General features: G+C 36.6%; 1 protein-coding gene across 1 annotated transcript; it reads right to left on the bottom strand.

The window, feature by feature from the left end:
* Positions 1-2,402: 2,402 nt before the first annotated feature.
* Positions 2,403-11,695, bottom strand: LOC110449116 (the record flags this gene model as incomplete). The annotated part of the gene is made up of 11 exons (XM_021495749.1): positions 11,478-11,695; positions 9,593-9,602; positions 9,251-9,319; positions 8,402-8,458; positions 7,865-7,933; positions 7,131-7,187; positions 6,684-6,770; positions 6,250-6,294; positions 5,368-5,436; positions 4,574-4,712; positions 2,403-3,187 (listed from the first exon to the last, which is right to left on the bottom strand). Coding segments are annotated over exons 1-11 (1,605 nt in total), but the record flags the coding sequence as incomplete, so codon positions are not given.
* Positions 11,696-14,173: the final 2,478 nt, after the last annotated feature.

A 14,173-nucleotide genomic window follows, 5' to 3' on the forward strand; every position in this document is an offset into this window, starting at 1 on the left:
TAACAGTCGTGTAGTAACAGACACAACATGATGTTAACAGTCGTGTAGTAACAGACACCACATGATGTTAACAGTCGTGTGGTAACAGACACCCCATGATGGGAACAGTCGTGTAGTAACAGACACAACAAGATGGGAACAGTCGTGTAGTAACAGACACAACATGATGGTAACCGTCATGTTGTATGTGTGTAGTATTGTTGAAATATACATAATATCATGGGAACAGACATGTAACATAAATGACATTATGGGAACAGTCATGTAATATATAAACATGATTGGAACAGTTATATAGTAACATACAATATGAGTGGAACATTATTGTTGTGGCATACTCAACATGATGGGAACAGTCATTAAGTAACATGCATAACTTCATTGAAACCGTCATGTACACATTCAGCATCAGGTGACCACTGGAGAATTTTTAGAACACATCTGTAGGATTCTCCTTATTGAACAATGTGTCTACATCAAACCACAATAATGAACAACTGAAATGTCCTGCATGTTTGGGATACAGTAACTTGTTTTTGCAGTGTAAAAATAATATTCACTGTTTAAAAGGGCACCATGATTAAGTATCCCCTAACAAATTTAGTTGTTTTTTTTTTGTGTTTAAAATAACAAGGACTATAGATATAAAACAATGACTACATAATGACTATTTGTACATTTTATTCAATGACATGACATGAATCATAAGCAATGTTGTAATTCAGGATGACAAATCAACAGTTATCAAAGGTCAATATAATAAAACATAAATAATACATAAAAAGAGACATAGAATTTGAACACAGATATGAAGTATGAAATTGATTTAGCTAAGAGAAAGGACAGTAAAAAGGCAACACTTAAAAAATGAAAAATGAGGAAAGGTGCAAATAAGTATAAATATTTTGTTAAAATTTAGATTTCACTTTAATCATTTCAAAAAAAGGAATCATTATCAAGAATCTTTACTTACATAATGGGAGCCTAGCACCTGATGTGTTTGCTTAATCAACATATATGAACTGCTATTAAAATTCCCATATACAAAGAAAATGGTGGGACTTGGTACAGTTTTCCTACAGAAGTTTCTTCTCTCTTACAAAAAAATTAATAAAAATACAGTTAATATTTCAAATAATTTCAATGCATTAGGAAACTATAGCTCCATCTGACACAAGTGAGACTTAACTTTTGTTATTAGTGACTTGTTCACATTTTTTTAGTAAATGTCTCATAAACCTGATTTTAATGCTTTTCCTGTTACTATTCCCAAACATTCTGACCAAATATCTCGGAGAAATCAATTGAATAATTTCCTTTTTTTTCAACAACACAAGACATGATTTTACTATAAAAGACAATAAATAAATAAATAAACAAGTATCGAGTTGTAATTTGTGTCGGTACAAAACGTACAATGGAACCAATTCATTTGAAAACAAATTACTGAAAATTGCAGAACATTTCAGTAGGATAATTGACATGGATAGCAGGAATGATGTCATATGTACAGATTAACTTAACGCATTTTGCACAACAATCAAGCAGAACTAAAAACAACTACATACTTTCTGGGGAAAAATATATCCATTTTGCTAAAAACGAAACTTTAATAATGGATAAAATGTGTACAAAACTACAGAGAAATGATTAAAAATATATATACATACAAACAAAAAAACACTATTAAATATCATGAGCAGTATTCACAATATGACTTATAATAAGATAATAACACCCACTTGTTGTCACTCCTTTTTTCCACACATGAAGCATTGTATTTTTCAAATTATAAATACAATTGGTAATGAAAGGGATTTACAGATGAGGGAAGGCCTATAACAAACAAAAAAAAACCTAAACATTTGATTTTTCCTTGGCGTATAATCATATTGTCTTTATCAAAACAAAGTAATCATTCCATACTTGGTTGATAGGTCTGTTGCCTAGTCAGTATCACAGTTTAGATAACAAATTAATTTTGCCCTGATAATTAAACTGGAAGTACTGGTTGACAAGCGTCATGTGGAACCTCAAATACTTGAGGCAAGGAGTGATTGTTATGCATGCTTTTGTTTTGCTTAAATGACAGAGAGAGATCTCAAGTTAATTTGGAAAAACATCATTCTTTAAGTAACAAACATTCTGAATGATTCGTCATTCCTAATAATTCTAAGGAACTCTCTCTTGAATTCCTGCAGAGTATCATACTCTATTGGTACACTTATGACATTGCCACAAGTTCTACCAATAGGGTATCTCAACAGGCCCTGTGCATGATGAAAGCAGACAGTGATACCACCGGAAGTTGGCATTACACATGACCCTGTTACGAACTGCAAAAAGCGGGAAAGGTCTTCTGAAGACAATGAATAAACAAAGTCTTTCAAGAAGTACACTACCCGCTCTTCCTCAGGTCGCAATAGGTCATTCTCTGTCTTCAACAGGCCAATGACACGAGAAGGGGTAGGCGTCAGTCTTTCACACAAAGACAACAGGTCACCTTGTGTCACCTGATGGAAAAAGACATCCTTGTAGATTTCAGGGATGCCTAAGCCCATCAGCTGACACAGGAACAAAGGCTTCCCAGTCAGCTCACATGCAGCCAAATTCTCTATGTGCCGTCTGAAATTGTCCTGTGTAGGCATGACCGACATAGAGAACCTGGCAAACATGTTTGTCAACTGAGAAAGCTCATCAGAAGTCAATGACGTGAAAGAGTCTAGCCCTTTCCAGGTCAAAGCGCGCTCGTGCTCAGACACAAACAATAAGAAATCCTCTAAAATAATTTTCTTATCCTCCGCAATCTGACCCAGAGCAGTGCTTATCAGGACAGTTCGACATATCTGCAAGGGGAAACCTTTTGTCAAGGCAAGACCATGACAAAGAATTCTCCCCAAGACTGGATAAATGGTACTGGCCTGAGAAAACCTGTGTGGAGGGAGGTGTGGAACCAACACATCCTCACCTGTGAACAATCTAGAACAGGCTTGCTCCCAGAATGTAGAAAACAGGTCCTTTGTAAGGCCACCTGCATCTTCTCCAGACTCCCCAGCAAAGGTGACCCCGAGTCTGTGCTGTAACACCCCAGGATCCTTGTACAGGTCCATAAGATCTTCAAACACGTGGTCTCTTCTCACGGTGACCTGCTGTGTGTCCGAAAAGACAGCATCTAGTCTGTCAAGTGCTGAAACACATAGAAACCTGATATTAACCTGGAATATTTCTTTGGGGTAATTTTGTAGCTTTTTATTAACTAGACCTGACAATTTGATTGAGGAAAGATGATACCTATTTTGTATTGTGAGTAATATGAAGACACAACCCATTCTCTTTGATATAGTGTAAAATTTACAATTCCTTTTGGTTCAATGAGTAAAAGACACAGGCTATAACCTTTTTCAAAGACGACTGAATCGAACATAATAATACAAATATATGAGTGAAACAAGTTAAGACTAGTAGATAAGATGAGTGAGGGAATATCCAAACAGGATTACATTACAATAATTAATAACCAAATATTAAAAAGAAAGTTAGGAAAGCAGAGGCACACGTAAATATCTTGCCCCCAACAAAGTGAAGTGTGGCCTTTGACCCTTTAACTTTGAGCAATGTCCACCAAAATCTGAACCTGACATAACCACAAGATCATGTAAAAAATATCAATTTTATTTGTTGAGCGTTTCAGAAGTGGTCAAGTGTGACTTTTAACCCTTAACTGATTACCCCAAAATCTTATCAAGTGTAGGTCTAGTATTACCTCTAGTATTAATATGAAATAAATCTGCTGTGGGCCTGAGATATGAGATATCTTGTACATATTCTTTTTACTTAATGGAGGTCAAGTGTTACTTTTGACCCTATAACCTTGACTAATATCAACCAAAATGCAATGAACTTTAGAGATGAATATAATATAATATTCTATTATGTTGTAATAAAAACTCTATTGAGGTGAAATACCCTGTACACAAGTGTTTTACATTCATAACTCCAAAGTCTGATCAGGTGTAGATAGTGTATATAACAAATGGTAATTCTTGATTCAAAAAATTTGATTAAGAAAGGACAACTACATATCATGATAATAAAACTGATGCAATTCCCAAACTCTTTGCAATGTTTGATGGAATATAAATCAAAATAAGATGCAACATTATTCCATCTTTTACTAGTCTTGACTATTTGATAATGACCATACAATGCTGGTAATTTTTTTTTTATATAATTTCACTTCTGTCATTAAGCACAATAAATGATTACCAAATCTTTTAAAAATAGTAAATGCTCCATTTTTTCTTGCCAGGATTGAAAATAACATAACTTCAGATATGATACAATGATTGATTGATAATTTTAATAAAACTGCTATTTGTGATAACAACTTAAAATAGCAAATTCATCTTGGTATTAAAGTATTGAAGGGCAATGCAACATTTGCATTATTTAATTAATTATACACTACAAATAATGTGACTTTTAAAAAAGCAAATAAGTACTTTCAGCCAGAGATTTTAATATTTTTCGTAAATTAAACATATTTAAAATATTCAGTAATCAGTACCCATACCTGCTTGTAAGGGAGACACACGTGAGAGGGAGCCTTGTGCACTGGTTGAACATCTTGTAGGGCTATCAGTGATGTCCAATAAAAGAGGACTCATCTCCGGGGTTTGGTTACCTTCAGTTGAAGGTGTCTCTTCTCCTGACTGAAATAGAACAGTATTTCAACATCATAGGGTATTGTCCTTATCAAATTTAAACATGAGAACCTTTACGTGTGATATTTGAGAAGAATCCCTTTAGGATTTAAAGGAAATTTCAGTCAGTGCTGTACCCCTTGTTGGTTTTTGGGGGGAGGGAGGGGGTTGTGCACTTATTTTAATTTGTTGTATTTTACTATTAGTTCCACTAAGTTTAGTCTTAATAAGACACAATGAGGGACCATTGGCATCACCTTGGCATACACCTTTAAATGTTTGAAACAATCAGACTTTTTCGACCTTTTACCTTGAGGTAAATGCCACAGTGACCTAATGACATTGCATTGCACATCATCTTTAGGTGATGCAGTTATACTACAAGTTTCATCATAACATCTTTAATGGTTTCAAAGTTACAGCCCTGGCAAAATGTTCCTGAATATTTGGCACATATTGAACCTTTGACCTTGGGCTCAAATGCAGGTATACTTCAAGTTTCATAAGATAACCTTCATTGGAAGGGGAGACATAATTAATTTATTCATTTCAGTGAGTCAATGACTGGATCGAAGTGGATAGAATTTTTTTACCAAATGTTTTATTATTAATTAAAAAAGGCCCTAACTGATATAGACAATTGTTCGGGGATGATGATGCTTACCATTATTACTCTGGCATTTTGTCGTATAGTTTCCCTTGCCCTGATAGCTGAAGAGCGCCTGATTGATACCTGAAAGGAACAAAATGAGTTTAAATGCTTTTTACAGAAAATGAATTAAGAATCTTTTAATTCCAATTTGGAAAAAAAAAAATAGTGCCCAATATCTGGTAAAAATTCTTTGAAGTTAAACACTTCAAAAGGTTATGAAATGTTGTCATGAAAATGTCATTATCTTCCTTATTGTATCATACTTAAGAATAGAATCTTATATAAATTATGAGTAATTTTTAATGTCGAATGGTTCCACAGAATGAATGATATTGAAATAATATCAAATGTAAGTAGGGTTATTTACCAAGTTTGAGTTGATTCCATATTATTTTAAAAACACAAGATTAGCTTATCTCTTCAAAATAATACAGTTACATAACAAGAGTGTATACCAAATTTCATGAATTTATTTTTAAACTGTCTTCTTTTTTTAATAATATTAATTTTTAACAGTTTTTCCATTTGAATTTCTTTTTGATTAAAAAAAATGTACAAGGTTAATGTGCAGTTTCAGTTTTTGCTTGTAAGAGAACTTAGTCACGCCCAATTAAACATTATCAATTTACTAAGGACCCTTCAATGCTAAGATGAGGGACACTAATTTAACAGAAATCATCAATGTAACCTATTTTGATTTTGATTTTTGTCAGCAATCCATCTCAAGCTTTCACCAGAATCTTGCTCAACTATGAAGCTTAGTCTTTGCATTATGTACATGTATACCAAGTTTCATTATATTTAAGCAAGTTATCATACGGAAACCAAAGTGCGGATGGACAGAAGCTCCCAATACCAAGTTATGTCACAAAGGAAAGCTATGATATAACTTACCTCACCAGGAGTATCAATGTCTGTATATGATGTGTCAGTTGGTTCCTGTATGACAAATAAAAAGTCTTTATATTTTGAGTCCCAGACAGCCTGTATCATTAACTTTTCAACCATTATAGAACAAGAGGCCCAGAGAGCCTGTATCATTAACCAAGGGATGTAGGTGGGTGCAGGGGTGGGGGTGATCACAGCCTTCATTTATACAAAATTGAATCCCCATCTCTTAAAGATGCTCAATAAAAAATTTGGTCCTTCATTGGTAAAAAAGATTTAAATGTTCCCTCTATTTCCCATATTGGGACCCACATGCATCTCTGCCCCAAATGGCAGCCACAGTCTCTGTTTATACAAAAAAAAAAATTCACTAAAAGCAAACCATTTCACAAACCATTTGAAAGACTTAAGGTTAATGAAAACAGTTTAATTCAACTCACACGTCTTCGATGCAGTCTCAGTCTTCTTCTTCTGATGACTGGTAGGGGAGCAGTGACAGGTGTTGTGGTGGCAGTTGTGTCAGGAGGCTAAACAAACAAATAAAACATGAAAGTAAACATATTTTAATGTTGAAATTCAACATGACTACCTTGCATTTATCTAAAAAAAAATATCAGTCTTCAATCAAAATAAATCAATAAATCTATTAAGGACCAAAGAGGATGAACTTGTGAGATTTGATAAAAAGTCACTTCATTATTTTCAAAGAAATGGTAGTAACAAGAATTGTTTAAAGACACACACAGACCAAATACATGAGGCATTTTGAACACCCCACTACAAGAGGCCGGTTGGCTGAAAATGTGAAAGGAAATCAATCTGATAGCCTCGATGTTGTTACATCAACAAACTTGCGTTTTCATATCAGTGGTACATTTTATACTTACAATGGAATGATCCTCTTCCAGTTCCCGTGATGGTGGATGCAGTAACCCAATGGGTGGCTAAATAAGAAATTTGGACCAGTTTAGTTGCAAAGAATGTAGGTTAATTATTGACCTGCTTTCATTTAGGTTATATTTGCACTTCTTTCATTTACAAGGGCACTCAATTTTGTATTAAAGGTGGGTGTGGGTGTAGGGCAGAGGGTGGGGCCCACTAGGGGAAATAGGAGTGAAACCTTTGAAATCCTTCTTCTACCATAGGGATTATGGGATTTTATCTCAATTTTGTCTCAATCAAGTTGTCTAGTAGTGCCTGTTACTATAAGGGTTTATTCATTAAAACCAGATGGCCACAATACCGCCATGTTGGATTTTGACATTTGAAGATTGTTCTCACTATAGCTCCAGAAATGGTGGAATAATCTTTCAGAAATTTCATTTACATACAGTACCTTCCAAGGAGTGCTATAACTTTACCTCATATCAAGTACCACAAACATATATCGAGGTGACAGATACAGGCCCTTTGGGCCTCTTGTTAAACTCACACTTTCACTTTTAAGACAAATTTGACTGACCCAAGTGGTGTTATACTATTCCTGAACTACAGAATTCAATTAACTGTTAGATTTGAGCAGCACTTTCAAGAAATTATGGATTAAACCATCTCTGTCCTTAACCTATTAGGCAAGGGGAGCTAATAATTCACACTTGAAGGTTATTTTGTTGAACTGTACCTCTGGAGTTGCTACTGGTCTTGCAGCTGGTTGTTCTTCTCTTTGGATAACACTGTCTGCATTTGATGGCTGTAGATATAACCAAGTCTTTGTATATGGATCAACAGACATTGAGGACATACTAAGCCCCCTAAAAGTAACCATCTACTCATCCAAAAGTTTGTCCCCTTCGCCCAAAAGATGTTCTACTCTACATAAAATTTGGTTAAAATCCCTCCGAATAAAATGAAGGAAAAAGGTTTTAAACATTTTTTACAATGTTCCCTCTACTGGACACTTCCCCTCAGTCCAGTATTTTAAAACTGTTTTATAAAGTAAATTTATGAACAAAGGTGAATATACTTGTTAAAATTTCAAAATATGGTCGTAACAACAATTGTTTAAAGACACACACAGACCAAATACATGAGGCATTTTGAACACCCCACTACAAGAGGCTGGTTGGCTGAAAATGTGAAAGGAAATCAATCTGATAGCCTTGATGTTGTTACATCAACAGACTTGCGTTTTCATATCAGTGGTACATTTTATACTTACAATGGAATGATCCTCTTCCAGTTCCCGTGATGGTGGATGCAGTAACCCAATGGGTGGCTAAATAAGAAATTTGGACCAGTTTAGTTGCAAAGAATGTAGGTTAATTATTGACCTGCTTTCATTTAGGTTATATTTGCACTTCTTTCATTTACTTTTATTTTCCAACATTAACTTAATAAAAATAAATTTTGATTTGGTGTTTCAATGGAATCGAAATGTTGCAGTTAAATAATAGCTGCCTGGTGATCACAGAAATTGTATACCATGCCAATCCCAATGTTATATGTTTATTTAAAACAAATCCTTTTTTTTTAAAATCTAAATGATTTTATTTTAAATCAGTAAGTTTATCACACAAATTCTAAAATGTATGGTTACAAGGATTTTAGGCATCTTTAATCAATCTATTTTTTTTTATTTTTTTTAAGTGTGCCTTACCACACTCTTTGCCTTCACTAAGCGGTTAGGCCATATTTGAATTTTATTTAGTTTTCAATTAAATTATTGTATATGCTACTCATGTGGTTCTCTAAATAGGTCAAGGTCATTTGTTGTAGAAACCAATATTCCATGCCAAATTTATTAAAAAGAAACAACATTCACCATATTAAGGAGTTGTGATTTTTAAATTCACACTTCCACTTTTAGGACTTATTTGTCTGACCGAAGTGGTGTTATACTATTCATGAACTACAGAATTCAATTAAATGATTAGGTTTGAGGAGCACTTTCAAGAAATTATTGATACAGGACATATACCCTAGTGTGGCATAAACCATCTCTGTCCTTAACCTATTAGGCAAGGGGAGCTAATAATTCACACTTGAAGGTTATTTTGTTGAACTGTACCTCTGGAGTTGCTACTGGTCTTGCAGCTGGTTGTTCTTCTCTTTGGATAACACTGTCTGCATTTGATGGCTGTAGATATAACCAAGTCTTTGTATATGGTGAATCAATCATTGAGGACAAAGGTATACATACTACATCAAATCTTGTTTGTCACTTTTATTTTGTGATTAAAGAGGACTAAGGAATCGCCAAATTCCTACAATGCACAGCTTTTAAACATACAATGAATATGACTTCATGACCCTTACATAATTTATAATGTATATCTTTATTTTTTTCTCATCGACCTTGCTATGATATTACAACCTAAAAGATATCGAAACTGCAAAGGTGCTGGCTAACCATATTGCATCTGTGAAACAGAATCATAAGGTCAAATGTACTGAAAATTTTAACTTATTTTACTCAGGTAACCTTTAAACAATTTGAACAATCAGCATTAGAAATAAACTAGAACAGGCCCATTCATCAAGTGCCAACATGTCTTCCAATATTCATAAATATTGATGAACAAGGTTGAAAAAAGCAATACCTTCAGATTAATCATATGAACCGGAAAATGATAGAACACTGCTGATTGGTCGACCAATTATTAAGCTTTATTTTGGAACAGTCGATTATGACTTCTATGTGTGAATTTCTAAGGGAATCCTCTCCGTGTTTTTTGCACTTAAGTGCAAATGTTTTTTTTTTAACTTAAGTGGAAATCTTTTACACTTAAGTTGAAAAAGTACATAATGGTCATTTGGTTTTTTTGCACTTAAGTGCAAAAGTTTTTGCACTTAAGTAGTTTATGTATTTTATCCTAAAACGGCCGCCCATAGTTTTATACCATATCGCAGCGTCCATCGTCCGTCCGTCAACTTTGCCTTTAAAATGTTACTTGTCCTGAACGACCTAGTAGATTTTGACCAAATTTAGTCGGAAGCATCCTTGGGGGAAGGGGAGCACATTTTGTATAAATGGTGGGTCTGGCCCCCCTGGGGTATGAGGGGCAGGGCCTCATAGGCGAAGTATAGCAGATTCTTTAAAATCCTTCTTCCGTAGGGGGCGGGGCCCAATGTTCTTTACAAATCTTTTTTTTTTTTGTTGTTGTTGTAGGATTGAAAGGATTTGTTCCATATTTGGTCTGAAGCATCCTTGGGTGAAGGGGAGCCAATTTTGTATAAACCGTGGGTCTGAGGGGCGGGGCTCTATAGAGGAAAATATCAAATTGTTTAAGATCCTTCTTCTGAAGGAATGAAAGGATTTGGTCCATATTTGGTGAGGAGCATTTCTTGGGTAAAGGGAAACCAATTTTGTATAAGAAGTGGGTAGGGTCTCTTAGGGGGCAAAAGGGCGGGGCCAAATAGGGGAAATAGAGGTATAACCTTTAAAAATACTTCTTCTACCGTAGGGATGAAGGGATTTCTTCTCAATTTGGTCTTGAGGATCTTGGGCAAAAGGGACTCAATTTTGTATAAACAGTGACTGTGGCCCGCCTGGGGTCAGAAGGGCGGGGGGCATTAGGGGAAACATAGCAAATTCTTCATATATCTTCTGTATGACTGAGAGGATTTTATCTTTATTTAGTCTGGAGCATCCTTGGGCTAAGGGGACTCAATTTTGTAAAAACGGTGGGGTCTGGAATATATATATATCCATTTTATATCTCCATACTTCATTCATATCTTGCACTTCCCTATCAATCAGTATTCTTTTTTTATAACTTTCATAGACATATCTGTTGTTGGGCATTTAAACACATATACAACATATCTTAGTTCAAATTGTTTTCATATTATAGACTAAGATATCATTAGTATATACGATGTGTCATAGCCACCGGTCAAAATATGTTATCAGTAATTTAAAATTCACCCGTGTTCCCTATATTTTGCTAACTCTTATAAACGTTATCTAACCTTGTTACCGCGTTACTTATATATATATCCAACCAGAGTAATATATATTTAACCAGAGTATAATCCACAGAATAATTAATTCCAGTTTCAAATAAAATTGAGTCACAACTAAAATCACAGTTCGAGTTTCATGTTCGGTATACTTTCCCAAAGATTACAGCGATCTTGATAGGTAATTCTAATGTTGTAAATCCACAAAATGCTCCGTTTCGAATGTTCATGTTTCTGCAAAACACTAGTGATTGGTATTAATAAAAATTCAAAAGAATCATTCAGTTATATTCACCGTTCCGGGCCAAAGATATCAGGGGTATCCATGTGACATTCCGCTACCTGTATCACTGGTGGTGTAAGCCCATGTTGACGCTGGACTTGGTGACTCAGATTGGTCACAAGGACAGTCTTCATATTCGTATAGTTCTGCATTAAGATTGATGAGATCCTCATCATAGTCGGGGAGGAGCCCTTCCAGGATATCGGCCTGTCCATCGCTTGTCACCGGTCCCTCTTCTACCGCATACGGCTTTACTTTGTCCTCCATGATCCTCATTGATGCTGTTCATTAGTTTTTAATCTGTAGTTAATACTCCAAGGGTTAAATGGTGTCCTTACTGATAGCGCTGTGGTTTTATTACGGCTCTACCAGTGCGCGTTGTCCTGACAACATGGGGTGTCAGCGGTTGGACCTGGCAAGTACAAATCCTCAGGTTCTTTTTTGATAGGTGTGCAGGTCCCTGCTGGGCAAGCGGTGACCCTGATGTCCCTGCTTTGGATTGCTACTGTACCACTGTATGGTCCAAATTGTCCCCGTGTGCTACTACTGGCTTTGATTTTACGGAATGGCGAATTTTGTACATTACATCGCCGAGTCGCTCGACTACTGTCCAAAGTCTTGTCCAATCCCGAGCTGATTTGGCTTTGGTCCCAGCACTTGCGATATAGCGAAAACAAACTTCAAACAGAGTCCCAACACTATGACCTTAGGGGTCATACCAACCGTTTATACAAAATTGAGACACCTTGGTCCAGACTAAATAAGGATTAAATCCCTTTATCCCGATTGTCGAAGGATTTTAAAGGTTTAACCTCTATTACCCCTATTGGGCCCCGCCCTTCTACCCCCTGGGAGTCCACATACACCGCTTATACATAATTGAGTCCCCTTGGCCCAAGGATGCTCCAGACTAAATTAGAATAAAATTCCTTAATTCCTACGGTAGAAGAAGGATTTTAAAGGTTTTACCTCTATCTGCCCCCAGTGGGTCCACACCCACCGTTTATAAAAAAAATGAGTCCCCTTGGCCTAAGGATCTCCAGACCAAATTTAGTGAAAATCTACTCTGCCGTTCAGGACTAGTAGCGTTTTAAAGGAAAAGTTGACAGACGATGGACGCTGCAGTATGGCTGGCATAAGTTCGACCATGTGACCTAAAAACTGAGTGTGCATGTATCCTTAATATTGCATATGCTGCTATGGCGCATGTACATTGAATAAATGGCGGCTGCACTTCACATTGTGTCTTAAGTTGTACCTGGTTTAAATCCTAATAACCTCTACATTTTGGCTGCCAGGATGCACCATATGCAACGAAAAATATGCCGCATGATCAGAATCCACCTAGACAGGATTACTTTAAGCCGACATTGCCGGAATAGGTCAATTTGAATGTTCTGATGCGTCGGGTATTGGACCAACATGGAAACGATGGCTATGTGCGTTCACGTTGTATTCCGATGGAAAATTGGTAAAGGGTTCCCGCACAGAAGAGAGCCTTATTACTACACTCCGCTGGTATGAGTGTTCATGACATTTTCTTTACCTTACCGGAAGGAGATGGAGAAGATGTTTACACTAAGACAGTAAGTGCTTTAAATAGATATTTCACCCTGTACCCTACGAGAGACACGTGTTTCGCCAAGGGAGACAATGAGAATCGATTATGTGTGGATATGAGCAACCCAGTGATATATTATGAATGATGTCATAATTCATGGATCAAGTGTTGAAGAGCATGACAGAAGGTTAAGAAAGTAATAAGTGTTCTGAGAGAGTCATGCATGATTTTGAATAGTCAGAAGTGCGAGTTCATAGGTATAGGTCCGGCAGATGTGAAAGTGCAATCTGTGTCAGAAGCGTGTCAGCCTAAGTGCGTAATTTTTAGCTCACCTGGCCTGAAGGGCCAAGTGAGCTTATCCCATGCCGCAGCGACGGGAGTCCGGAGTCCTTTAAAACACTACTAGTCCTGAACGGCTCAAAGGATTTTGACCAACTTTGGTCTGGAACATCATTGGCTAAATTTTGTATAAACGGAGGGTATGGTCCCCCTGGGGGCAGAGGGGCGGGCCAAATAGGTGGATGACCCTGCAGGTAGGGCGTAAGAATTGTACCTGCTGCCCCCAATTGCATGATCGTAAGAGGCGACTAAATATGATACCTTATCTCTTCTCTCCTTTCTAAATAACTTTCTTCTTCCCAATGTCTGCCTTGACATTGCCTCACTTTACGCCATTTTTTGAGCGTTCGCCCCTGTGAGGAAGACTTTGGGTTCTGTCCCCTGGCCGAGACATACCAGTCTTTAAAAATGGTTGTTTATACTCCTGTTTAACGCTCAGCAACTTAGGAGTGGGATGACTGGTTCACCCGTTGTCAGTATAATGTGACCGGGTGGGGCGTCCTGCTGGGTGTCTTCGGCAGTATGTTTCAGTGAGGTAGCACTATAAAGTCGGCATCAGTTCTGCGCTATCACAAGGAGACAAACACGAACATATCGCAGCCTCCCAAAATACACACACACACACTACACGCATGCATCTTGCACACAGGGGGGCCGTCCTTAAATGACCTTAGCTGTTAATAGGACGTTAAACAAAATCAAACAAACAAACAAACAAGTATTCATATGGAAAGGGCAGGAACGCGCGACGATTTACAGGAACGGACAGAAACGGGGCAGGATCGGACTAAATTATATATATATATTTATATATATATTACTATATCTTTTTATTCCGGTATAAA

This window comes from Mizuhopecten yessoensis, unplaced genomic scaffold, assembly GCF_002113885.1.
Source record: "Mizuhopecten yessoensis strain PY_sf001 unplaced genomic scaffold, ASM211388v2 scaffold4503, whole genome shotgun sequence".
NCBI lineage: Eukaryota > Metazoa > Mollusca > Bivalvia > Pectinida > Pectinidae > Mizuhopecten > Mizuhopecten yessoensis.